The sequence below is a fragment of the Amphimedon queenslandica genome, unplaced genomic scaffold (genome assembly GCF_000090795.2).
Source record: "Amphimedon queenslandica unplaced genomic scaffold, v1.1 AMPQUscaffold_13521, whole genome shotgun sequence".
Taxonomy (NCBI): Eukaryota; Metazoa; Porifera; class Demospongiae; order Haplosclerida; family Niphatidae; genus Amphimedon; species Amphimedon queenslandica.
Window position 1 is genome coordinate 45,185 of NW_003546243.1, and position 26,032 is coordinate 71,216.

General features: G+C 33.5%; 5 protein-coding genes across 8 annotated transcripts; 2 read left to right on the forward strand and 3 right to left on the reverse strand.

Moving 5' to 3' along the window:
• Nucleotides 1–1,729: 1,729 nt before the first annotated feature.
• On the reverse strand, nucleotides 1,730–3,718 carry LOC109590048 (uncharacterized). The gene is made up of 2 exons (XM_020006019.1): nucleotides 3,399–3,718; nucleotides 1,730–3,346 (listed from the first exon to the last, which is right to left on the reverse strand). The coding sequence occupies exons 1-2, from the start codon at nucleotides 3,529–3,531 to the stop codon at nucleotides 1,884–1,886; spliced, it is 1,596 nt and encodes a 531-aa protein (XP_019861578.1). The 5' UTR covers nucleotides 3,532–3,718; the 3' UTR covers nucleotides 1,730–1,883.
• A 610-nt stretch (nucleotides 3,719–4,328) lies between these two features.
• On the forward strand, nucleotides 4,329–7,686 carry LOC100639805 (neutrophil cytosol factor 1-like). Of its 4 annotated transcripts, none has more exons than XM_020005963.1 (16): nucleotides 4,329–4,454; nucleotides 4,500–4,586; nucleotides 4,632–4,787; nucleotides 4,828–4,922; nucleotides 4,979–5,010; nucleotides 5,059–5,205; nucleotides 5,904–6,020; nucleotides 6,078–6,280; nucleotides 6,334–6,383; nucleotides 6,441–6,460; nucleotides 6,506–6,733; nucleotides 6,786–6,992; nucleotides 7,039–7,188; nucleotides 7,237–7,353; nucleotides 7,395–7,456; nucleotides 7,502–7,517. In XM_020005963.1, the coding sequence occupies exons 1-15, from the start codon at nucleotides 4,377–4,379 to the stop codon at nucleotides 7,406–7,408; spliced, it is 1,701 nt and encodes a 566-aa protein (XP_019861522.1). In that variant the 5' UTR covers nucleotides 4,329–4,376; the 3' UTR covers nucleotides 7,409–7,456; nucleotides 7,502–7,517. The 4 variants fall into 4 exon arrangements, with proteins under 4 accessions (XP_019861522.1, XP_019861437.1, XP_011406585.1 ...); XM_020005878.1 differs by having other exon boundaries at nucleotides 4,331–4,454; nucleotides 7,409–7,453; nucleotides 7,502–7,670; XM_011408283.2 differs by having other exon boundaries at nucleotides 4,332–4,454; nucleotides 7,409–7,456; nucleotides 7,502–7,686.
• Nucleotides 7,687–7,761: 75 nt separating this feature from the next.
• On the forward strand, nucleotides 7,762–13,185 carry LOC109590300 (uncharacterized). Its single transcript, XM_020006242.1, has 2 exons — nucleotides 7,762–7,910; nucleotides 9,705–13,185. The coding sequence occupies exon 2, from the start codon at nucleotides 9,707–9,709 to the stop codon at nucleotides 13,124–13,126; it is 3,420 nt and encodes a 1,139-aa protein (XP_019861801.1). The 5' UTR covers nucleotides 7,762–7,910; nucleotides 9,705–9,706; the 3' UTR covers nucleotides 13,127–13,185.
• Nucleotides 13,186–13,572: 387 nt separating this feature from the next.
• On the reverse strand, nucleotides 13,573–22,598 carry LOC105316532 (uncharacterized). The gene is made up of 19 exons (XM_020006313.1): nucleotides 22,487–22,598; nucleotides 22,337–22,443; nucleotides 21,677–21,890; nucleotides 21,445–21,490; nucleotides 21,283–21,369; nucleotides 20,522–20,854; nucleotides 20,052–20,242; nucleotides 18,053–18,238; nucleotides 17,330–17,384; nucleotides 17,219–17,271; nucleotides 17,092–17,161; nucleotides 16,437–16,602; nucleotides 16,092–16,131; nucleotides 15,951–16,026; nucleotides 15,381–15,661; nucleotides 14,938–15,047; nucleotides 13,961–14,074; nucleotides 13,843–13,908; nucleotides 13,573–13,687 (listed from the first exon to the last, which is right to left on the reverse strand). The coding sequence occupies exons 1-19, from the start codon at nucleotides 22,542–22,544 to the stop codon at nucleotides 13,646–13,648; spliced, it is 2,295 nt and encodes a 764-aa protein (XP_019861872.1). The 5' UTR covers nucleotides 22,545–22,598; the 3' UTR covers nucleotides 13,573–13,645.
• A 25-nt stretch (nucleotides 22,599–22,623) lies between these two features.
• LOC100637696 (sulfotransferase 1C4-like) lies at nucleotides 22,624–24,593 on the reverse strand. The gene is made up of 3 exons (XM_020006374.1): nucleotides 24,328–24,593; nucleotides 23,116–23,377; nucleotides 22,624–23,069 (listed from the first exon to the last, which is right to left on the reverse strand). Exons 1-3 carry the CDS (start codon nucleotides 24,577–24,579, stop codon nucleotides 22,729–22,731), a joined length of 855 nt encoding a protein of 284 aa, XP_019861933.1. The 5' UTR covers nucleotides 24,580–24,593; the 3' UTR covers nucleotides 22,624–22,728.
• Between the last annotated feature and the right edge of the window lie 1,439 nt (nucleotides 24,594–26,032).

Genomic DNA, 26,032 nt, shown 5'->3' on the forward strand with positions numbered 1-26,032 from the left:
AGAGGTACTTAACTGGTACAGAAACAGTTCACACTTCATCAAAACTCTCAAATTTTCTGAAGGACCCACGGAATCACGCATGCCAGTAGTGGGCAATAATGAAGCATCATATAGTTCCTGGGGAATACAGCATTTCTTACCTCACACTGTGTTATTCACTGACACGAGAGCTACACAATATGTTCAAGACAATTGCATGTGCTTACGTATCAGTATACAATCCAACAAAGGATTAATGCGGTACTTTTGATGTATGAATTATGACAATTATAATTTATAATTATTGCTGCTTTAGTAATTGTACCTTATTATTTTTTCTATACTCATTTATAATGACTTGACTTTCAAGGTGTCAAAATGTTAAATTTTCAAAAGGGGTGATAAAGATTACACCTTATTTGAGTGTAAGACATGGAATGATTTATTTAGATTTTTCTGGAACTATTATATTGATTGCTTTGACCAGAAAGTATATTTGGCTTTGCATGCAGCCAGGATTGGATATAAAACTCTTCGGCAGGCTCGCTATGGACTAAGACAGACAAAGATATGAGTTTATATTATTTCTGCTTTGCTTGCACTGTTACATATGTTTGAATAATAATTATGTATCATGTGTTCATAATGATAACAATAGACCTAATATTACAAAAACAAAAAGCATGTAGATCTAGTCAGCATAAATTAGCTTTATGTTTATTGAAAGATATTTCATCGTTAGAATTTTAGATGATTTACTGATTTGATTCAAGATGAACAGCACTGACGATAGGTCATGCCCAATAGTGACTGATGTCCACACATTCATGGAGACACGTATCCTTTAGAGTAAATTTCTTCTTAGACTTATTGTGTGGGACTTCAATGCCAGTTAATTAGTGGTAAGGCCAATATGTGATTACCTGCTAGTTTGTTATAAAAAATGCTATCAGAGATTTTAGATTAAATGAACCGATAAGTTATGCAAAATAATTAGATTTGTGTAGACTCACATTGATCACATGGATTGGTACAACCATAACAACTATTAGTTTGTTGTAGATCTATGCATTTCAACCTGAATCAATTTATATGATGATTGTAAATTATACTTTTGTTGAAGTTGTTGACAATTGGTTGGTCATGCCTGTGATTGGCATGGGTATAGTCTCACTGTCTCAGTGTTTGTCTGTCCATCACTCATAAATAATGGCAATGTTTTCCATTTCATGTTTTTTGTTTATTTCATTCCTCGAGGAAACCATAATGCCTGCTTTAGATATAGTTTTGTGTGTTTGTTTGTCTTGCTTTTTGTTTTTTGTTGTTTTTGGTCGGATTTGTAGTGTAACTTTAAACCTGAAGGATAATTGTTTTGAAAACTTTTCTATGTTCTTCATAACTCTGTGGGACATATGGAAGCAAATAACATGACTAGCAAACTAGCCGAAATCAACTTGATAATGTTGATAATGTGGAGATATGAATATAAGCCTATCTATTTTTATATATTATTGGTCATCACGGTACTATGAGTAACTGCATCAATTCATGCATACAATACACCAATAACACTCTATTATTGTTTCCATTGTTATTTTAGTGTTGACTATGTGCTTTTAGGAGTTGCATCATTTCTAATGATAAATTATTTTGTTAGTCTAGAATAATAGATCTATTTGTAATTAGCTTTTCTACTGTTATAACACTAAACATTATTTGTAATTTGCTCCAATTTACTTGAACAATGTCTTCTGCACAAAATATCATTACAAATTTGCTTATGGTAAATGATGATTTTTATGTAAAAATAATAATTCTAACTTCTAACTGTAAAACTACTACAAAACTTACTACCAAAACAAACACTATAAGAATACAAAATCATGCAAATAACTATTGTTTGTTTACTTGACATAAATCTCATATGATTGAAGTGGGATATCTTCACCACCGTATCCATCATTTGCACACACTCTCAATTCAATGTAATCAGTAATGGTAGCATTATCATAATCTCTGAAGAACCATGGAAGACTAGGATTTGTGCAACAAGGAGCTTCATTTTGAGGACAGTTATTTCCATCCCACAATGGATCAGCAGTGCTAAAAAATTGCCAATTTGGTGTTCCAGTTGTACCTGATTCACAGTAACTGTGATTTCCGACAAAACTCTGAACTGTATTACTTGCCCCAGTATTACAGGGACAGGCAGATAAATGATAATTTGCACTAAACCCAGCTATATATGACCAGACATGTTGACGTGGTGACCCACGTGTAATACTGACTCCATCAATATAAGCACTATTAATATCATTGATGTGAGTGTTGACTCCATCAGTTGTTCCCTTTTGATATCCCACTACTTTCCCACATATTTGACTATAACTGATACCATGCATTTGGAATATGTTAGACCTGCAACCAGCAGAATTACCCTCTCTCCTACAAACTCTTATTTCTCCATTGACCAGTGCTTCAAATCCAGATGGACAGCTCCCATTTGCATTAAGATAAGCTATTCTTGTCCATCCTCCTTCTTGTCCGCACAGCTCTCCCATATTGCAGTAGATATTGCGATCATTAACATGATAGTAACCAGAAGAGCTGCATGGCTGAGCTGTTTTAATGTCTTTGCATGAAACAGCTTGAGAGGATCCATTTTGTATGTCTAGTATTTCATTGACTGTTAACAGTATGCTATTAAGAGCAGTAGCAGCTGGTATACTGATATCGTTAATAAGACTAGTGTTCAGGAACTGAAGCAGTTCATCTACAGAACTGTTGGTATTATTAGCATGTATCATAATCTGATGAATTATGTGATTCAATGTATTCTGTATCAGTGAGAGATTACTGTTAGTGTTGACATTGTTTAGCTCTATCTGTTCTGTTAAGTTGTCAATTCTGTTTTGAAAAGTGAATGAGATATTATTTATTAAATTTTGAAGGAGGAGAAAATTTTGGTTCATCGTATCCTCTATCATTGACAGGTTACTATTAGCATTGTGGTCAATTATTTTTTCCTCCACATTATTCAATCGTGTTGAGATATTTGTAGTATCACAAAGTTCCAATAAGTTGTCTATTTTATTCCATATCAGGGACAGGTTGCTATTAATAGCAGTCTGACCTGAAGTATTGGCAATATTGGTGGAGCCACCATTTTTGCTCGAATTGCTTGGGCTTGTAGTAACAAAAATGTCTTTTGATACCAAATCAAGCACAAGTAAAGCCACTAATAGGAATATTATTATCAGCAATAAAAATATTATAGCAACAAATGACTTCTTTCCTACAGCGTACTGCACTGGCTGTTGAGGAAACTTATTAGTGGCTTTAACAATAGCTTTTGGTAGTTGATAATCTATGAATTAAAAATTTTTAATAATCACTATAATAGACTATATTAGATCTACCTGAATAGTCATTAAGATATGAGTACATTGGATCTTCATTGCTCTTTACTACTGGTTGATAGGCTACATTTTGTTTTAGCTTCATTTCATTATCTGCTTCACTTGAAGTTGTTAGCATTGTTTTGTTTTCCATCCTTCAACTACGCTAGCTGGCTTGCTTGTGGTTATGTTACCCATCTCTATTCTTCTTTATAATACCTGAAATTTGAGTTTATAAACTATTGAATATACATTGTTTTTACTTTTGCCATATCTTTGCTTTCATTTTGCACTGTTCAAACATACACCTATACTTGTACATAAATATATATTTTAATGATTACTGCTGTTTACTAATGTTTATCATGCTAACTATAGTTAATAAAAGCTCTTTTAACATTGATGTTTACCATAATGATAGTAAATTTAAGAGTTTGGCTAAATCATTGGTTTTAAATCAGGGCCTCATATAGAGCCTTGTTAATGCTATAAAAATGTAACTACTGAACCATTGTAGATCTATTTTAACTTTTGTGTATTTAGAGCTGATTTTTTAAAACTGGTAATCTAATAGCCCTCCGGCAGTAATAACAAGATTTAAATTATTAGGTATACTTTGCAGAATTCTCATTCTACTGGCAAAAGTATTTTGATAATGATATCTAGGACAAGGAGGATTCAGACTTTTTCAACACAGAAAATTTGATTTATTCTTTTTTCTGTTGGTAGTATAATGATACTACAAATAATAATGTCTACCATGATATCATGCCATTATAAATGAGCATAAGTACTGTAAGGATTATCTATGATAGTATTAATTATTATGCTGTAAGGCGCACCATAGGGCGCACCTCAGTTTCGGCGGCACACCTCATTAGCGCGCTGCGCTGCATCCATCATAGATTTTATAACTACGTATGATGCCTCAAGTGACCGCCTATTCCATGGCTTGATGATAAAAAGGGCCAAGATAATAGATTCTAAATTCGTAAAATCATGTCTAAAGTGTCGATCAATCGATATGTAGTTCAAGCTAAACTATTAGGAGAAGAAGATGCATCCTGCAAAAACAAAGTAAGTTTTTTCATAATATCTGTTCTCATTTTATCTAAAGTGCAGAGACAAGAATATGCTATTGCTGTCACTTTATCTGATGAAAGCCATTACACAATTTATCGATCACTAGAAGCTATTGCTAAGTTTCAGGCAATTATTACCATTAATGCATTAGATCTATATAATATTTTGTAGAAGACGCTTCTAAAACAGTTTCCAATTGAGGCTGGTTATTTCAATGAGCATGAGAGAATTATTCCAGATTGCCCAATAAAGAAAACCATTTTTGGTGTTCAGCGTATACAAAAAAATGACAGTACCTTTGAAAGGCATCTTAAGACTTATATTAAAGTATTTTTTATATTATGAGTATACTTTTCATATAACATAGGCATTACCAGCACTACCAAGCCGCCTGGTGAAAAGCAAGGATTTTATTTCTTTTTTTGCACTTCACTCTTGCGATATGATGCTACCTGCTGAGAAGTAAGTTATTAGCCAGTTAACAATTATATGCATCTCTTATTGCTAATCGGAAAAAGGAAGAAGAATAAAAAGGAATTAAATCAATGCAGTGAGTCAAATTTGAATGAGATTTTGTTTTCTATTGGTTATTATACAGGCTTCACAAGTGATGGTGAAATCAGTAATCCTATTTGTTTGAAGGCATGCTATTGCATCACGGACTTTAAGTCATCACAAAATAATGGGCAAAGATTAAGTTTAAAATCAGGCTCAGTTGTTCATATTGTTCAAAAAGATAAATCAGGTAATGCAGTGTTTCCCACAAAGTAAGCTATGTGAGCTAAACAGCATGCTTCATGACAACAATTTGAAGCAACTTTATAAGTTCATTAAAAAATTCAATTTGTCATTTCAAACTTAATATACAAGATTAGAAGATGTATATGCATCAAAAAAATTATAAAAATAGACAATTTTATCCTAGCTATTTTTGATGAAATTTGCCTTAAAGTACAGTGTTATTAGCCAGATTTTGGAGCAAATTTAAAAATATGTAAAAAGTCCAATTTTGATTGGAATCAATTCAAACTTGATATACAATATTAGAATATGTATGTGTAGCCTAGAAAGGAAGTACGAAAGTGAAAATTTTCATTGTAATATTTGTCAAAATACCTGGGTCTTTGACTCAATTTTTGACAAACTTGACAATCAATGACAAAAAGCTGCATGAGTATTGTGTCAAAATTGTGTGGAAAACTCTTAAGTATTTGCTGTAATTTAATCTTGCTTTCTGCTGTTTGCCATGATAAAAACACACAATTTAATTTCATAAATCAGTGGATACATCAATTGCTCACAACAACACTCAAATTTGCTTTATGAGCACAAAATGCTAAATACAAATCCTGTAAATATTTATATTATTATTTGATGAAGCCTACATACACACACACATAAGCAGTATACAGGATAAGCATCTATTATATCTGATCTGTATAGGGTGGTGGTTAGTAGAGTGCAGTGGTACACTTGGATGGGCACCTGCTTCTTATCTTATACCAGTAGATGAAGATGATGAGACTGGTGACAGTGATGATCTTTTCCAAAGTGAAAAAGGTTAAAATGATAGATGCATGTGCATAGTAGATAGCAGTAAAATAACTTTTTGTTTAGTTGGCAAACGGTTTATCAGTACAACTTCCTATGAAGCATGCTATGATGATGAGCTGAGCTTTGATGCAGGAGCTATTGTTCGTCTTATAAGGGAAAGTGAAAATGGTTGGTGGTTTGTTCATTATAATGGCAGGGAAGGATTTGTTCCTGGAACCCTTTTTAAAACCTTTGATAAAAGACAGGCATCAGTTTATGTGGAAAGAGTAATGATATTATAATACTTATATATATAGATAATGACTAATAATTGCTATAGATTAAACTGAGCATAAATAGAAGAAGAAGTACTTGTGTTCCAGGCACTATGTAAGTATAAGCTTTAAACTAATGATACATTTATTTTGTTGCCTATTTGATTTCTAGACAATACAATGAAAGGAGAGGTAACAAAAAAATTGAACATGTAGAAAATCATTAATAATTATTAGGTAGCTCCCATGAGATTATGCTATATGAATGTATGGCAAAGTTTGTTGGACAAGCAGATCAGTATCAGATTTCATTAAGGCGAGGAGCTAGTGTTACTGTGATTGAGAAGAAAGAGTCCGGCTGGTGGTATGTGCAAGATGAGCATGGCAGAGTAGGATGGGCTCCTGCTAGCCATCTTAAAGTTATTTTTGATGATTCCATAGCTGATGAAGATCAAGATGAATTTGGTGAGTGTATCAAATAAATGTTTTATATAATTCAATATAATAATTGTATCAGACTCAGTAGATCATGGGCTATATAAAGTTTTGCATTCTTATGAAAGTCAACTGCACAATCAAAGACAATCTTTTATGTCAGGAGATATAGTAACGGTCATCAATAAAGTTGACAAACGACATTGGAGGGTAAAGAGAATTATGGATCCTTCTCAGGAGGGTGTCATACCACCATCATTTCTAATCTCCTGTGATGGCCACCAGGAAGGTACAAAATTCAGTATGATGTGTCCCTTGTCTTTATGTTAGAGAAGACCCTGCTACTTCTATAGCTAGTGACGGTGAAAATAAAATGACCACTGATGAATGCTATGAAGTAATTGCTGACTACATTAAGCAATCTGTTAATGAACTAACAGTCTATGAAGGAGAAGTGGTTTGTGTTATTGACAATTCTGATGAAAGTAAATGTAGTGTGAATACTGGTAATTCTAAAAGCTGTTGCATTACAGATGATTGGTATGTGAGTACTGATGAACAAGAAGGGTGGCTTCCTGCATCAATACTCCAACCACTGAATGATTTAGACAAGTCCAGTTGTGAATCTGATGATGAATTTAAAACAACAGGTAAACTAAAATGTATTGATTTTTCAATTTGTATGAGCTAGTAAAATTCCTTTAGATAATAACAAACACAATGAGCCAAAGAATTCTGGCAGTTCTATAAGTAGTAAGTTAATTTTTTAATTCTTAATATTTATTATTATCATACTAGTTTGTGCTTTAAAATTTCAAGACGAAGCCCATGAAAGTTAACAAAGAAGAGCAAATTACCACAATGCAATTTCTTTCCAATTAACACAAAAATTGAATATAAGCATGAAATAGTTTTTCCTTTCTTGTAAAGCTGTATATTAAAATGCTATTTAGTGCATTACAATTTAGGAATGTTGCATCATAGATAATGGAGCATGCATGCATGCATGCGCATGCGATATGCAGCGACGCTGGTGGGTGGGGCTCAGCCCAAAGTGAGCCCCACCCACCAAATGACCAAAAACCGCTAGTGCTGTCCACTCGTTCCGCCTCGAGGTCGTTCCGCCTCTTTGTAGCAAGACAAGTCTTTCGTCTTCAAGAATCAAGACTGCTTCTTATTTATTTGATGCTCTTGTACTTTTTATGAGGTCAGTCTTAATCATACTGATATAGGTGCTACTTTTTTAGCAATAAAATTTAGTAAAAACAAATCAACAAACATTAACCTCTCATTAAGCTTGAGATTAAAAATAATTGGATGGAAGATATGGGCACAATGATTCATGCATGATCTACCTTAAGGAGACAATTATTAGCGTGTACTTATTTTAGCGATTTTCATGAAACTGACATTTGGCTGGTACTTAATTTAGCGTTTTTGATCATTTGGTATTAATAACTTCTAGAAGAATTACTAAAGGGGCGAGCCTAAGCAAGCTATAGATTATGTGCTGTGATCTACATGTATGAGCAAGCAAAGCAATTACACAAGTCTAAATACACTAATACAGTAGATCTTGTTGCATTAATCTTGCTTAAATTGCTTCATCACTGACTCTGCAGCCATTAACATGTAAAGTTATCTTGCTTACAGTTAGAAGTAGTCACTGAACGGAGAAGATTGTCATCTGCTTTTTTAACCTAGGCTAACTACTAGAGAAGTCTTTGGACAGCAGTTTTATTAGTATTATCTTGCTGACCGTTTGCTGCAAGTAAGCTCAGACTTGCTGACGGCCACCATTTTATTGATTGTGACCACACCCACTCTCAATGAAGAATTAAAATTAGCGCGGACTTAAGTTAACGATTTTTTTTTAAATCGCTAAAGTTTACTAAATTAAATACCCGCAAACAATTGTCTCCTTAAGGTATAACTAATGATTATTTATGTGACAGTGCATGTGTACCATCAGTGTGATGCATGTAGGTGGCTAGATGCCATCATGAGTGCCAGAGATAAGAAATCCTGACTTAAAAATTTCACTTAAATTTATGTTATAAACTGCTGAGCTATCTGATGTAATTAAAATAGCAACAACAAACATGTATAAAGTGTGAGACAGTTAAAGACAAATATAAAAAACAACACTGTTGGACGAACTACGTGTATAATATAATAACCTAATTTTTTAGCCACTTCAAAAATTTGTTAAAAATTCAATTTTGATTAGAATCAGGTCAAAATTTCTGCACAACATAAGTGTATATGTACATGTATCCGAAAAATTTATGAAGATGAGATTTTTTGAATGATCATTGCAAAAGCTAATAACAATTAACAAATAATAGATCAATATAGGTTAGATGAAATAAATAATTTTAATTTAGAAATAGAGACATAGAGGACGGGAGAGAGTTCCATTGATGCTTGATGGGAAAAAAGAGTGAAGAAAGGACGAGGATTTGCAGATGATTTTTTAAGATTGCCTTGATAATTTAAGCAGAGAGAGTAAAGAGAAGGAGCAGATGGAATTAGAGGATGAGACAGTCAGAAAAACATGTTTTCTTTAATTTTAAACAAAGTAATAAGTTTGAATCCTAAGCGACGTTGTGCTAAAGTAATAAGAGAAAACTATTTCTCTCCTTTTCAATTTTGGCAAAATTTGCCCCAAGACCTTATAGGGACTTTGACCAATTTTGAAGCAACTTCAAAAATTCAGTTGTAAAAATCTAATTTTGATCGAAATTAGTTCAAACTTTCTACACAACATAAGTACATTATGTGTATTAAAAAATTTACTGCCATTTTTGTTGAAATACTTTGTACTCTAATAGTACAGGGTCTTTGGTCCAGTTTTTGAGCAAATTCAAAAATTCATTTTTGCTACGCAAACTAAATACATTTACATGTATGTGTTACTTGTTTTGTACATTGCATACATTAAAATTTTGTGTATAAAACTATTAAATTTTCCTATTTTATAGCTCTGTTTTCTTTTTAGATATGTCGCAACAAGAGCATCAAATTCAGTTTGTTAACCCACCTCAGTTTGATTGTGACTGCCCTGTTTGCTTTGAGCCATTTAAGGAGTTGCAGGAGGTTTGTCAAACAACTTGCTGTGGGAGTCACATTTGTTTTGATTGTACTACTCGACTTAAGTATGCAGCAGATAAATGCCCAAATTGTCGCGAAGAAGATGTTGATGCCATTGTTGACAAATTCTTTTTTCGCCTGTACAAAAATTTGGAAGTCCGTTGCTATAACTCACATGCTGGATGTGTATGGACTGGTGAGCTGCGTCATTTAGATGAGCATGCAGAAAGAAATTGCCAGTCTAGTTCCGTGCATCGCAGAGCCATGATAAGTTGTCCTAATCGCTGCGCAAGTCCTAAAATGCAGCGAGATGCTGTTAAAAATCATTTAGAGAGTGATTGTCCTTTGCGTGCTGTTTTACCAGCTATTGGAGTCATACCAATTGCTGCAAATGGAGAAATTAGCATTGCCCCATTTTCATTTACAATGACAAATTATCAGCAGCACTTAAACAGTGGTGAGCCTTGGTACAGTCCTTCATTTTACACACATGAGGAAGGTTACAGGTTGATTGTAAGAGTTGATGCAAATTTGCACATGAAAAGCCACCATTTGTCCGTGCATGTATGCGTATTAAAAGGAGATTATGATGATCAATTGCAGTGGCCTCTTCAGGCTAAAGTTGAGATAAGCTTGCACAATTGGAGAGAAAACGATACCAGCATCACAAAGTCTATATATTTGCCTGGTGACGAGTATTGTAAGCAAGTGCATGTAGATCAAATTGCATTATGGGGAAAGGGCATTACAGATTTTGCATCAAATGAAGAGTTGCAGTATCAACCTTCCAAAAATACACAATACATTTGCTATGAGTGCTTGAGCTTTAGAGTGGAAAGAATAAAGATATTGCCAAAGCCCTCGCCCACACTTATACTTCCACCTTGGGCTAAGCGTAATTGTGTTAACCATTTTGTTCTTAACTCATTCGAAAGAAGTAAGAACATAGAATCCACACAATTTTTTGGTCCTCCATTTTACACGCATGAAAATGGATATAAACTAGCTGTAGTTGTCTATCCTAACGGATTTGGTGCAGGCACTGGCACCCATGTTTCTGTTTTTGCAACATTAATGAAAACAGATCAAGATAGTTTTTTGATTTGGCCCTTTAATGGAGAAATAAAAATTGACTTAATAAATTGGAGAGGGGATCATAGTCATAAATCTTGCACGATTATGTTTGATGGAAATGCTCCCACGGAAGCAACAATGAAGCCTCTCTTCGATTTTTCAAATTCATTGCATGGGTATGAAAAATTTATTACACAGTCTCGACTAGCTTATAATCAAAGTACAAATACAGAGTATTTGCACAATGATTGCTTGATTTTCAAAGTTGCCTTTGCTGTTGCTTACTCCACTCCTTTCTGGAGAGAGCAAGGACTTGGCTACACATCAGCACTCGAGTTTACCTTAGATAAGTTCACTATTAAGAATCTACATCAAAACCCTTACTATAGTGAACCATTTTTTTCAAACGGCTACAAGATGCAGATTTGTGTCAAGGGAAATGTCAAAGGCTATTTTAGTGTATACGTCCATTTAATGAAAGGCCCAAATGATGACTATCTCATGTGGCCATTTTGTGGTGACGTTTTAATGGAATTAGTTAACTGGATTGATGAGACCAGCCATTTTACAAAATTAATACAGGTATCTCCTAAAGTCAACGGCAATGCATGTGACAGAGTTATAGTAGGTGAAAAAAATAAGGGTGTGGGTCATGCTCAATTTATCCATTACTCATTGCTCACTGGAAATTTTTTCTATGATGAAACTCTTTATTTTAGAGTAAAAGAAGTCACTATTCATTCAAATGAGCTTAGTTTAATGCGTCCTAGATGGCAAAAACCTGATGACGAATCTCCTTTTTGCGAGTTTACAATCGTTAACGTTTCAAAACTGATGGAGCGAAGCACATACTTGTACAGTCCTGACTTTTACACCCACTTTGAAGGATACAAAATGTGCATTGAAATTCAGTTCTCATCCAGTGAGCAAAAGATTGGACTTTATGCTAGACTTCAAAAAGGGGAAAATGATGAAAATCTTATCTGGCCTCTTGAAGCTAGTATTGTAGTGCAGCTAGTTAATTGGCAAGAAGATGCTCATCATCATACATTCACCATTCATTTTGATGAGGATTCTATAATTGAGTCAAAGTCTCAAGTTACTACAGGAGATAGTGCTCCTTCTGGTTGTGAAGCGGAATCTTTTATATCGTACTATTCTCTTAAGTACAATGGAAATGCAGATACACAGTATCTACATGATGATTGCCTAAGATTTAAAGTAAAAGAAGTTATCGTTTATTCAACTCCTTCAATTTTGAAGGCACCACTTTGGCAACGCATGCTATCAAATTATTTTGAAATTACGTTAACTCGTTTTATGGATCAAGTTCGACTAGGTAGTCCATACTTGAGTCCTTCCTTTTACACATCTGCTCGAGGATATAGATTGCGTTTTAATGTGCATTCTGTTACTCGTGCAAATGGAGAGAATATTCTTATTTATATTAATTGCTTTCTCATGAAAGGTCCTTATGATGATGAGCTGCAGTGGCCCATTACAGCAGATGTCGTAATAGATATATTGAATTGGAACAGTGACAGTAATCATTATCGAGTAGTTCTACAGTTTAATGATGACAGTCATAATGGTGCTCGTGCAAGAGTTGAGGCTGAAGGAGTGGAACTATCTCCATTTTGCATTCAATCAAAAGCTATTCCAATAAACGAACTGTTTCCTGCGTATGAATCTAACACACAGTATCTTATAGAGGATAACATGCGCATTCGAATATATGATACTGCAGTTTACAGCACTCATTTGGAGAAATTGGTTCCTGATTGGATGAGTGCTGGTTGGTTCAACAAACCTTTGCTGGGGGCATCAGTTCCTGGTGTCCATCAACACATTGCATACAAGACTAAGCACATTAGTAAGCCATTTTATACTCACCGCAACGGCTATAAACTGAGGCTAGAAGTCAATCCCTATGGTACTGGAAAAGATGTCACCATTAATGCTCGTTTGCTTAAAGGAGAATTTGACCGAAAATTGAAGTGGCCAATGGACATTGATATTACAATAGAAATAATTAACTGGAAGCAAAATAATTTTCACATCTTAAAACTTATCAGTTTCAAATATGCCTTTGATGATACACGTATGCCAGTCAATGACACTGAAGAAGCTGCAAAGAATGCTTGGGGGTTGCCTGATTTTTGTCCACATCACCAGTTCTTCACCAACACACCTGATATACAATACATTTATAATAATTGCATGTTTATTAAAGTAAGAGGAGTTATTATACGATAAACATGATTCTTAATTTTTGTATTTTTGGAATTAGATTTACTGAAGGATTAATAATATAATTTGCGTGACATAGCCTAGCATATTATCAATCAATCCATTGTACAGATGCAGATTCAATCCTAGCTTATAAATATGTAATCTGTATGATGCAAGCTAATTGGTCATCACTAAGAACAGAAGTACATACCATCTTGAGCAGTATTAATCAAACTTTTTTATTTTTTGTTGCTATGAGTAGTCTAGTATTAATTTAAACCTTAATTTAACAACTGCATGCATACATTCATTGAAGCAAATACCCAACAGTAACTTTGCCAGTCTGCACTTTTCAATCAATGGTCGACATCAGTCATTGGTTCTCCACCTTCACTCTCCACTCAATCTCTTGTTCGATTCTCATTGAGTTTGTAAATCAGTCTATTTGTTCTAAGTACTTAAACTAGATCTATGTTATCAATTTTTAATGAAGTAATAAAAAATTTAATATTGATATTTTAAAACTGATAATAATATTATTAGTTATAAAGATCTGTTAGCTTGCTCTAGTTCAAATTGAACAACCTAAAGAAGAAATCATTATCTCAATGCTACATTTACTTTATGTGTAATTACATGTACAATGACCAAAGCTTATTGATACACAAAAATGACTACCATAGTGACCATACCATACTAATACTTAAATCTACACAATAAAAAGAGCCATGTCAACTAACCTGATGAACTGTATTTTCTACAATTTTCTTGATTTGTTTTCTTACATCAGATGATGCACTGAGATCCTTCAAAGTAGAATTAAGCAACCTTTAGTTCGTTACAGTTATAATAGATTACCTTAATGTACAATTTACTAATTTTGAAGCATTTCTGGTAGCAAGCTTTGAAACGAGAATGAGATCTATTCATGTTGCAAGCTTTAAGTGATGACACAATGCACGTTTCCATATACTATAATAAATTAAGATTAACACAAAGTTTAAACTATCATTCAAGTCAAAAACCTGGTATAATAGTACAGTTATTCCACCAAAAATCACTAGAAAATTTTTCCATTCTTATTACAATTTCTGATGCACATAAGTACATGCATGTACTTATAATTATTTTGTTGAGCAGATTCCAATCATTTTAAATTTGCTCAATAATTATTTTGACCAAAATTTCCTGTATTGTATACACAGCCTTTGCTTTTGACAAAACTTTCTTGATTCAAAAATGCTCATAACTTGAAAAATTATCAGCCAAAAACAGCTCAAACTTTTTACATAGCATAAAAATGTCAATATGCATCAGAAAATGTAATAAAAATTGGGTATAATATCGGAGCCAATTTTTGGAAAAATCATATGGGTCATAACCTTGCTATTTTTTTAAAATTAGTTCATTTCTTATGATGCTCATAACTTGAAAAATATTTTTTAGAACATCATTTATCATTTATTTATCATATATTAGTGGTTCAGTGCACTACATGCTATCTCATATAAATGAATTCCACCATGGTACTGCATATGCATAATTAAAAATTTAGTTCATTCATTTTTTTAATTTGGGGCTGCTCAAGTCCATAAACCAAGTAATGTTCTTAGTACTGCCTTAGTTACTGCCAGTTTAGAGTATCATATAGCGGGAAATTTTGGAGGAACTAAAATTTGGCAAATTGCTAAATTTTGATGATGGCCATGTGCCATTGAGCATGCATATAATGGCTCAAAATGGCGGATTTTATTTTGGTGAATAGCTATCAAAACGCTAAATTCGCCAAATTTAATTCCCTCCAAAATTTCCCACTATACGGTATTGAGGCTTACTTTTTTTCTTTTCTTTTTTTCTTTTGACTTACAGTCTTCATTTGACTCGGCAATAGTTGCATCAGTTACTTCTTCACTACTTTGGGGTACAGGTACTATCAGCTCATTGTCTGAGAACAAAAGAAATGCATAAATGTAAAAATAATTGCAATTATCTATTAAAAATGACTTACATGTACAGTAGGAGGATTTGTTAATTAAAAAAGAAGTTGTGCAACAGGCTATATCAATATTAAAGCAATTAAGTAAATAAATTCAAATAAGATGCCATGGCGGACCAGGGTTATTCAACAAAGTGTACAAAGGAAACTACATGTAAATAAAAGCCCTTAAAATGATAAGAAGCTAGCACTAGCCACGAACATCATAGGGAGAATGCTGTTCTATGAAATGAAAGTCCTAAAATTTTCTTGTACTAATATAAAATAAAATACATCACATACCATCAGCAGTGGTGTCATTCTTCAACACTTCAGTTGTTGATGATTCTTCATTTATAGCAGGTTCTAATTCTTTTTCACAAGTTTTGACATCAAGTTTCTCGTCCTCTATATTATTATCTTTAGCACTACTCATCAACAGTCTTCTTTGCTGTATCTTCTTTAATTCTTTAGAAGGAGTTTCAGCAGTTGAACAATGACAGGATCGTTCCCTTGGAATGTATCGCTCCTGCACCTTCAAAAGCTTTGCCTCTTTTAGTTTATCTTCTTCAGAAAGACAATAACTACATGTATAATGGTAACAATATGTAAAATAACTGATCAATTATAAGCAATGCTCTGTGATGGTCAGGCAATCAACAGAATCATGCATGAATTCCTCACTATTTAGCATATTATACACAACCACAATCTTTACTAAAATAAACAAAACGTTTCAGCCCAAAGGCTTTCATCAGTTGTACAAAAATATAAAAACTAACACTGACAGAACATGTACATGTACATAATACATTGCAAAAAGATACCAGCAAGTTATCGTTGAGAACAATAATGATAAGATGCATATCTTACTTTACACCATGATATTTACGTGCTCTAGTTGGTGTACTGCTTAATATTTTCTTATAACTGACAGATGATGCTGTTTCTATTAAAAATAATGAAAACAATAATTACAAGTACATTACCGTATACAAGTACAGTATAATTTACCAGGGTCGATCATATGGATAGATAATCCATTGTTATCCTCCTATACAAAATAGAGAATGACCAATATTATTTTATATAAGTATAAAATAAGTTACACTGCATGTCCAATTGCACAAATGAATGAAAAACCAATAGAGCTGAAAATATTCGTGGGATTTATAATTTTGCCATTTTGTGCTAATGGAACAAATTCAGGATTTAATTTTGCTAGTGTAGATGTGAGCCGATGGTACAACCATTAACTACATGTGCTAACGCTTGGTGGAATTAGTTTATATAACGAACAGGAAATTGTAAAATTAACTTCCAACAAATATTTCCAGCTATACTGTATGTATGCTTTACCATAGCGACTGGTACAAGGTCAGATGTTGCAAGAGGTTCTCCATTATGATCAAAACAGTCAATAATATCACTAACAAGAGGAGCAGAGAATGAACCACTTGGAGGAGGAGGGGCCACCACACCTCCTAATGTTAGATCACAAGTATTGGTACGCTTGATCTTTTTCCTATTCACAAAATTACTAATAAATGAATGAAGGTAATATTTGGATGGGCTATAGTTCATTTTTTAACTATGGTGGTTTCCATGCTTTTTAAAAAATTCCACTATTTAAAAAAATAATGTATCAAAAAATGTTCGAAGCAATTATTTTAACAAAAACGGCATAATTTTTCTCAAAAGTTTGCTACATTTGCTCATAACTAAAAAATAAATTCAGAAAGAGTATTAATTTTCTGCAAAGCACAAGGTCATCAATACATGCATCAGTAAAATTGCCATAGAACTGGAAAAGTTTGTGGGAGCAATTTTGTACCAATATAGCAAATTTTAATGCATGCGGAATTTAATTTTGCAGGTGTAGGCATGAACTTTTGATACACCCAATACCTATAATGTAATTTGCCTAATTAAATTGTGCATTTTATGATAAACAGCAAACAGCAAAATTAAATTCCAGCAAATATTTCCAGCTATACAGTATAATATTGCTTACTTTAGCTGATCCTCCAGTAGAGTGATAGCAGCTAGTTCAGGGCATGAATATGTACACGAAAGATCAGACTCTAAAAGGTAACATTATAATAACACTACACTATTGTACTCATAGTATTAATGCTTACCAGTATTGCAATTGACATCAAAATGATCATCAGCAAAGGAAGAAGAATGCAATCTTAAAGATACAAGTGGTATAATAATTATTGACGATCAATAATAATAAGACTACTTACAAATTCTGCGAAGAATTTAAAAGGGGCAGATCTTTTAATACGAAGTCATTGCAATCTACAAAAAATAAAATGATTTTAAAAAATGTAAATGTAATGAATAACACACACAAAAATCACCCACAAAATTCATGACATAAATTACAGCCCACGAAATTCTGTATCAAGAGTAGATTATAGATCTACATACATGTACATGCATCGTCCTTTCAAATCTTGATAAAAACAGCCATGTAATAATTAACAATGCACTATCTACCTTAGGGCGCTTTTTTTTCAAGGGCTATAGATTTTTCAGATTTTTATTTTGTGGATTTAATTTTCGCAAATTTTTGCTGTCTGCCATCTTGTACCATATTAATTTGATTTTCACCAAAGTAATTTTCGTGAATCTTTAAAAATCGCAAAATCAGTGAAATTTACAGCCCTAAAAAGGTGCCCTATGGTACATGTAAGACCTGTAATTATAATTGAGGCAAAGCAAATTTTCAAGTACTCAAAACTTTTGTTTTTTATAACACAAAGCAAATTTTGTGTTGTTGTGTGTGAATGCACATGTAAAGTGGGATTGAAAAAGGTCTGAGAGCTTTAAAATACAAAAGAAATTAGTCATATGTAAGTACTACAAACACTCTATTATAGATACTAAAATACATGTAGTACCTTTAAAACACTTTTAAAGCTCATACATATATATTTATAATCACTTTTACAAACTCGACTAACCATTTGAACTACATGAATATGTTTGAAGATCTTGCAACAAATCGCTAAAAGAAGTACAAGCAAGTGATTGAGGTTGATTCAGTAGCCAAGCATCATAATGTGTATCATCAGTATAAGAGGAGGAGTGCTGAGGAGGTACCAATAATAGTGGACCAACTGATATTCCAGATACTAATGGACTTGAATCTATAGATACATGTATACATGTACATGTGAGTGTATATAACATACATGTACATACAAGCTATGCATAGCTGGGTTTCCCACAAAGTACCGTATAGCGGGTAATTTTGGAGGGGCTAGAATTTGATAAATTGCTAAATTTTGGTGATTGGCGGATTTTTAATTTGGCAAATTTTTGGCCATGTGCCATTGAGCATGCATATAATGGCTCAAAATGGCAGATTTTTATCTTGGCGAATGGCCAGCAAAATGCCAAATTCGCCAAATTTAATCCCCTCCAAAATTACCCGCTATACGGCATGTTAATTGACCTAAAGTATGCTTCATATGAGGACAAGCTTCATAGCATCATGGAGCAAATTAAAAAAATATGTTTGGAATCAGCTCTAAGTTTCTATCAAATAACACTATAAAAATGGAAGATTTTTTCTATTCATATTTTGGCCAAATTTGGCCCGAGACCGTGTACTATAGTACAGGGATTTTTACTCCATTTTGGAGCAACTTCAAAAATTCATTAAAAATCCAATTTTGGTTGAAATCAGCTCGAACTTTCTATACAACATAAGGACATGTGTATGCATCAGATAAAATTATAAAAATGAAGAATTCTCTCCTTTTCAATTTTGGCAAAATTTGGCCTGAGACCGTGTACTATAGTATAGGGATTTTTACCCCATTTTGGAGCAGCTTAAAAAATTCATAAAAAATTTAATTTTGAACAAAAACCACTTAATATTTCTACACAACATAAAAACATGTGTATGCATCAGATAAAATTATAAAAATGAAGAATTCTCTCTATTTCAATTTTGGCAAAATTTGGCCCAAGACCATGTACTATAGTACAGGGATTTTTACTCCATTTTGGAGCAACTTCAAAAATTCATTAAAAATCCAATTTCGATTGAAATCAGCTCGAACTTTGTACACAACATAAGAGCATGTATATGCATCTGATAAAATTATAAAAATAAAGAATTGTCTCTTTTTCAATTTTGGCGAAATTTGGCCCGAGACCGTGTACTATAGTACAGGGATTTTTACTCCAATTTTGAGCAACTTTAAAATTCATTAAAATCCAATTTTGATTGAAATCAGCTCGAACTTTCTACACAACATAAGGACATGTATGTATGCATCAGATAAAATTATAAAAATAAAGAATTGTCTCTTTTTCAATTTTGGTGAAATTTGGTCCGAGACCGTGTACTTACACTACAGGGACTTTTACCCAATTTTGAAGCAACTTCAAAAAGTTATAAAAAATCTAATTATGATCAAAAACAGCTCAAACTTTCTACACAACGTAAGAACATGTATATATACATGTATGTATCAGATAAAATAATAAAAATATAGAATTCTTTCTTTGGAAAAATTTGGCCCGAGACCATGGGATTTTTAAACTTAAAAAATAAAACTTTTGATCAGAACTACACTAGCTCAAACTTTCTATGCAACATTAGAACATGTTTATATATCAGAAAACATGAAAAGAATTCTTTCCTGCCATGTTTGATTACATTTAATTGACAAATACCAGTAAGGAATATTTTATGAAATTATTAAGCAAATTTAAAATCCAACTGAGCACTATGCCAAAATTCTGTGGGAAATCCTGATGCAAAAGACAACATTTCTGCATGCCATTAATTCTAAGTTATAGCTCACTAAAAGCTAATTCATCTTAGTTAATAATAGTTAAAGCTAGTAGTGCTGTAAATTAAACTACATGTACAAATAGTTAAGAATTAACCTTAACCAAATAAATATATACATGTAGGCCAAAGAAGCTTTCTATAAGTGACCTTACCAGCTAATTTTTCCTGCTCTAATACAAAGTTCTTCCATTCACTCGTCTTCTTTTGAGACTGTCCTATCACTTTAGTTGGTTCTTTATAGCATAACCTCAGTAAGACACCAGTAGTGCTCCTAGCATTGGGCTGACTATTACTTAACTGGAATAACTGATGAAACACTGGGAAACTAGACGATCCAATGTATCTGAATCACAACAGTCAAGGATAATATCATGAGCAAGCACAACAAAATGCTAGATATGTGATGACAATAAATTTAACAAGATTTTAAAAATAGCCACTCCACAATGTTTACACATGTATACATGTACATACATAATTGTAATAGTACATGTACACTTATCATTCCTGTTATAAGAGCCATAGTAAATACACCTACTGAAACTGTGTGTTGAGTCAACATTATACATGTAGAATTGTATTGTACATGAGTACATCATTACTATAATAAGGGATAGGATACAATTGGAGCTGAACACCAGATAGAAACAGCAGGGGGACTTGATTAATATCAATCAATTGAACTAGTTCTAAATGTGAAGGATGAGCCGAGGCACTTATACATAAATCATCATTTCCACCAACTGAAGCGACGGATTGTCTTAAAAGCAGTTTAAAATCAGATAATTCCATTACATGTGCATGAGGAAGATTAGGGGAGTCTCTCCTTCTTTTTTGAATATATAATGAGCCTCTCCAAATGATTGGCACTGTTAACGTATTTTGTGTTAGAGTTGATAATGATCCTACCTCAGCTTGCAAACACTCTGACCATTCAATCCATATTGAGCTATAGCTACATAACAGGAAAATACATACATGTACATGCACATTGTACTTATTTGTCATTAATGATACATGGACGTGCACATTAAGAAGTATATGTGTTACAATACTGAAACAGAAATAAGGAAAGTGATGATTCTACCATGCAACAGTTTGAATTGACCTACGTGTATCAGAATGCTTTATTGGAGGTCAGGAAGATTGTTCACTATCAAACTAGTGGTCTTATTATCAGAAGCTGGCAGCTGTTTTAAAATGCACATGTACATGTACAAGGTATCATTTTTATAGCTCAAGGTCAACTTTGGTGTACACTTACTGTACTTATTCTTGGTGATTTTGCATTATTGAGTGAACAATTAATTTTATTTAAATCACAAAATGCCAAATTATTCAAAAAACGTAAAAGGACATAAATTATGACATTACACCAAATACCTGTTACTATCATTAGTAAGAAAATAAAGTGAACTGTTATGCCACTTCTTCAGTCTCCACAATGCACCAAACAAAGAGACAGTTGGACTAGAATGAAAAAATGTACAGTACATATAGCAGGAATGACTACTCCATGAGAGATGTACTATGCACAAACCTTACCTCAATAATTCAGGAACAATAACTATTACATCAAATAAAATATAGTCTAAAAATACAAGAAAATTGTTAATATAACTGTACATGTATGTTATTGTGATTCATTTCACAGTGATTTAACCTTCTATATTAACTCGCAGCTATTTTTATAAACATATACTACTAAGTCTATATGTAATGACTGTAATATAGCCACAATTGTAAAAAATTAATATTATTATAAAGATGTAAATACCTTCTAATTCCCACGGAACATTATCCAATAAGTCATGGATCTCACCAGCTAGAGCTGTTTCATCCATTTCTATTTTGTGTTCATTAAGTGATTCGACGATAGTATCTTGCAAAGAATCCCATGTCATGTGACTAACATGTGACTTTGATGATGTAACAGGTGTAACAGGAGTAGATGACTGATCTCCACACAGCAACCATCGATTAGCAGGAAACTAAAACAAAAGATTTGACTATCTGATAGAATATTCATTTCCCGCTCAAACCAAAATAGCACAATAATAACTTAATACCATTAATTGGGAATGTTTTGGTATTAAGTAATCTTGCTTTAGACTAATGACAGAGATTTTAACTTTAAAAATATTAATATTTTGAAAATGGCAATATCATATATATAGCCAGAAAGTTTCGTAGAAAAAAACTTTTGTGATTTGGTAGCTCTCAGTCCATTTGTGGATCATCAGTGAAGCATTCACACCACTCATTAACCTGCAAAATATGTTATGATTTTTAATTTCGTGGTGTCATTCAAAACCACAAAAACCACGAAAGTTTTTGGCCACAAACTTAGCACACAACTTTCCGGCTATATGGTATCACAGAAATACAGAACACCCGCAGGTCATAACATATCATCAATGCCACATGGATTATATACCTTCTTTGAGTGATTTATAACAGCAACATAATCACTTTCTTTGGTTAAGCCTTCCTTTCTGGAGTCATAGCCACGAGACACCTCTCTGACAAGACTGACAGTCAAACCTAACAAAACCGTCAACAGGTTAGCATACGAACCCCAGCTAACCTTCACTCCCAGACAAAAGAGATACTATAAAGAAACACCTACTGACACGAAGAGGCATTATAACACAGACTCAAGGTAACAAGGTTTCCTGAGTTTGAAGAAGGGCGTGGAGAAAAAGAGGTGTGTCATCACTGTCATGATATGACATATAAAAAAATACACATATTTATGTAAAAATCATGGTGCAATAGCAGCATCAAAATATAAAATTAAATGTTAATTCAATTAGAAATAAAAAGGTCTTATTCAAATTCAAAAACTAAGCCACTTCCTGACAACCTTTTAGTGTATTCAGCATCAAACCTTGCAGACTGCTCATCACTGAAGTGATTCTTCCAATCGCCAATCACTCCTTTACGTATAAAAGGTGTAGAATTACTCACGGTAACCTCTGGCGCCTCAGGTAGACTGTCATAAGTAGCTAGTGGGTTATCTTTCATGCTATCGAATGTACACTGTCTAGTAATCTTCTCAATCATTGCATCATCAAGACTATATCCCATGAATTGTGCTATAGCTTTCACTGATCCAGACAGGTCTTTCTTTAAATCTTCATACATTAAGAACAAAATATTCTCAGCATCTAAAAATGATACCTATAATTATCTGATTAAAATGTATGATTATACCTTTATATTTCCACCATTCAAGAACATGATCAAACCATAGCCCAAATGGAACTTCTCCTTTCATAAAGAACTCAAAGAAGCAATTCCAGTCACCAGTAAAATCAAAATGAGTAAAGCGTTTTGCATGATAGTAATAGGACACGGCCACATCTTTAGGATTACGAGCAATGTAGATATACTTGGCTATGGAATTAGCAGGATCTCTTCCAGGCATCATGTGATATGGTAAATGACTCTTTAGGGTACGAGGAGATGACAGAGCCTATGGTAGTATAAAATAAATGATATTTTTAAATACTAAAAGTGGATTGGTAATATAAACAGTACAAGTAGTCATTTTGCAAGTGAGACCAAATCCAATGGAAAGGTCCATCACAAAGAATCAAGAAAAGGAATTAAATATCTGAACAGAAGAGGCTATATACACACCAAATCCATGTGAATGTGATGCATTAAATTTATAGACTTTTTAATGATATTCATTTGCATACCATAAATGAAAAAATTATTCTGGCCGCGATGATGGAGGTATATGGTAGCCAAGAAATTCTTTTGTATCCCAATGAATATCATTAATCTAGTTAACGCAGATATGATGTATACTTAAGTGTGAAATGACATTGCACTACTAGATCAAGAGGAAGGTTTGGCATTTGTGAGGAGCTGTCACACCCACCTAACTGACCTAAGGCAAAAAAGTATTGGAATGCAGTCAATATCCAGTTTTTTCCCCAAGCCTAAAGAAAGATACTAGGAAAATTTATCGTTTAACATGGAAAGACAATCCTTGCTCAAGCCTTGCTTTTTGAGAAAACTAGGATACAGTATAGTATAAAATTTTCGTGGCCAAAAATTTTCGTGAATTTCATGTTTTTTCAAAATTCACAAAAATTAAATCTGCAAAAGTTAAAGTTGATTTAATATGGTTCAATATGGACAAAAGTATAAAACTACAAAAATTAAAGCCACAAAATTGATTTTTTTGGACAAATCTGTGAAATTTTTGGGCCACAGAAATTTTCCACTATACGGTACTCAATTTCCTTATTGGCTTTATAGCCTACATATACCTCCACAAATGACCACCAATTTATTGGAGCCTTTTGTATGCATGGTAGGAAGTTTGGTACTGGCACATACACATTAATATACATGTAGTCCAGCCTGGAGTTTATATAGCATACATTGACAGGCAGTTGAAAGTAAACTTACAAGCACAAAGTCTTTCCCTTTAAGTTCCAGCCATGGTATATCAGCAGTAATATGAGTATCTTTTTCTCCTCCCCTTTGAATGAGTGAAACAATCTGTTGTGTCCATGTTGTGCCAGATTTCGGATAAGAGACAACGTAAAGATCACCAAGAGAGACAGGATGGTCGGGGATTTCAGCTATCCACTTTGGATCTAACGTGAGAACAAGAAGCCCACTAGCATTACGCAAAGGTAACCTCGTCGAGCTGGACATTTTGTTGTCCTGTTGGCCTCGCCCTCACTTGATCCACGTGGTATCACGTGTACCAAAAGCTTATAATAATTTTTATCGCACTGATTGTAGTCTGATGTCTTGAATGACTCATGCATAGAACACTACTTTCCTTGGAAGTGGAAATTAACTACAAAGGAGGCATCATTTGTACTAGTAGTAATAATAATATTATTACTACAATAACAACAACTGATGCTATTGTCCACTTTCAAGGAAATTAGATCCTAGTGTTGTTTCATATGAGATGCATGACACATCCTAGACATCAAACATGCAAATACCTACCCATTAAATTAACTCTAGCTCAAAACTTTTTGAGAATTGGCTTACCTGGAATCAGTTTGTAGATCTATTCTCAATACCAGATAGAGGCATATAAACCACAAAACAAGATGTCTACTGCATGCCGTACATTCATGCAGTTTTAATTTAAATATTTTGCCTCAGAAATACATACTATAGACATGATAATAATTTTTTTAGAAACGGTCCGTTTTAGAAACTTCTAACTCTTTATTCCATGGCCTCATTTTTTACCAAATGAGCTAAAAAGTCATTTCTGTGAACAGCCACGTACACCCAAATAACTGTAAGCAGTAAATAATCTGGTATACTGTATGCAGGAGCCATAGATTAGATATTTTGATTTACTCTGATATCCATGCCTAGTAGACCCACTGCCAATATAGATCTATGCTGCCAACAAGGCTTAGTACTACATATCTATGCTGCCAACTTGAAGTAGAAGACTATATAGTCCAATAATGCGGACAGTAAGAAAGTGGATATTTATTTTAGCACTACTTCTTACTGTTGTTTTCGTTTTCTTATACTTCAGCAGTCACAAACCTGAATGGAATCCCCCATCAAGCTCTGGCTGCCATGTCACATCGCAGTTCAAGTATAAAGTAGCGTCCATACGACCTCCTCCACTCCCTAGAAGATTTGTACTAGCTTTCTCTTACTGGGAGCAAATGACAATGGGTGTCAGTAATTTACTGTCATTGCTTAGATTTGCTCGTCTATGGAAAGCAGAGGTCCCAATCCCTTTTCTCAATCGTACATTTTTATCTGGTTTTCCTTCCAATCAAAATGTTACAAATTTTAACTATATCACAGAAGACACCAGAACAGTTGACTTTGATTTAGATCTGTTGTTCAAGCTTAATGATTTTATGGGTCACCCTCCAAAGTACACTGATTATGCCCCACTGATTCCATACAAAAAGTTTGTTAAGGAACTACAAGACCAGCTCTGGATATTTTATGTTAACATTGTATATGACCAGGACCAAAATCATGATCATGGGCAAACAAAACACTGCTCAATATTCAATAAATACTGGAACAATCCACATTTCCCTGGGATAAGGATATCTTGTTGTGAAATTAATGGAGCCATACCAACTCTTCCTGATGACATAGCAAATAT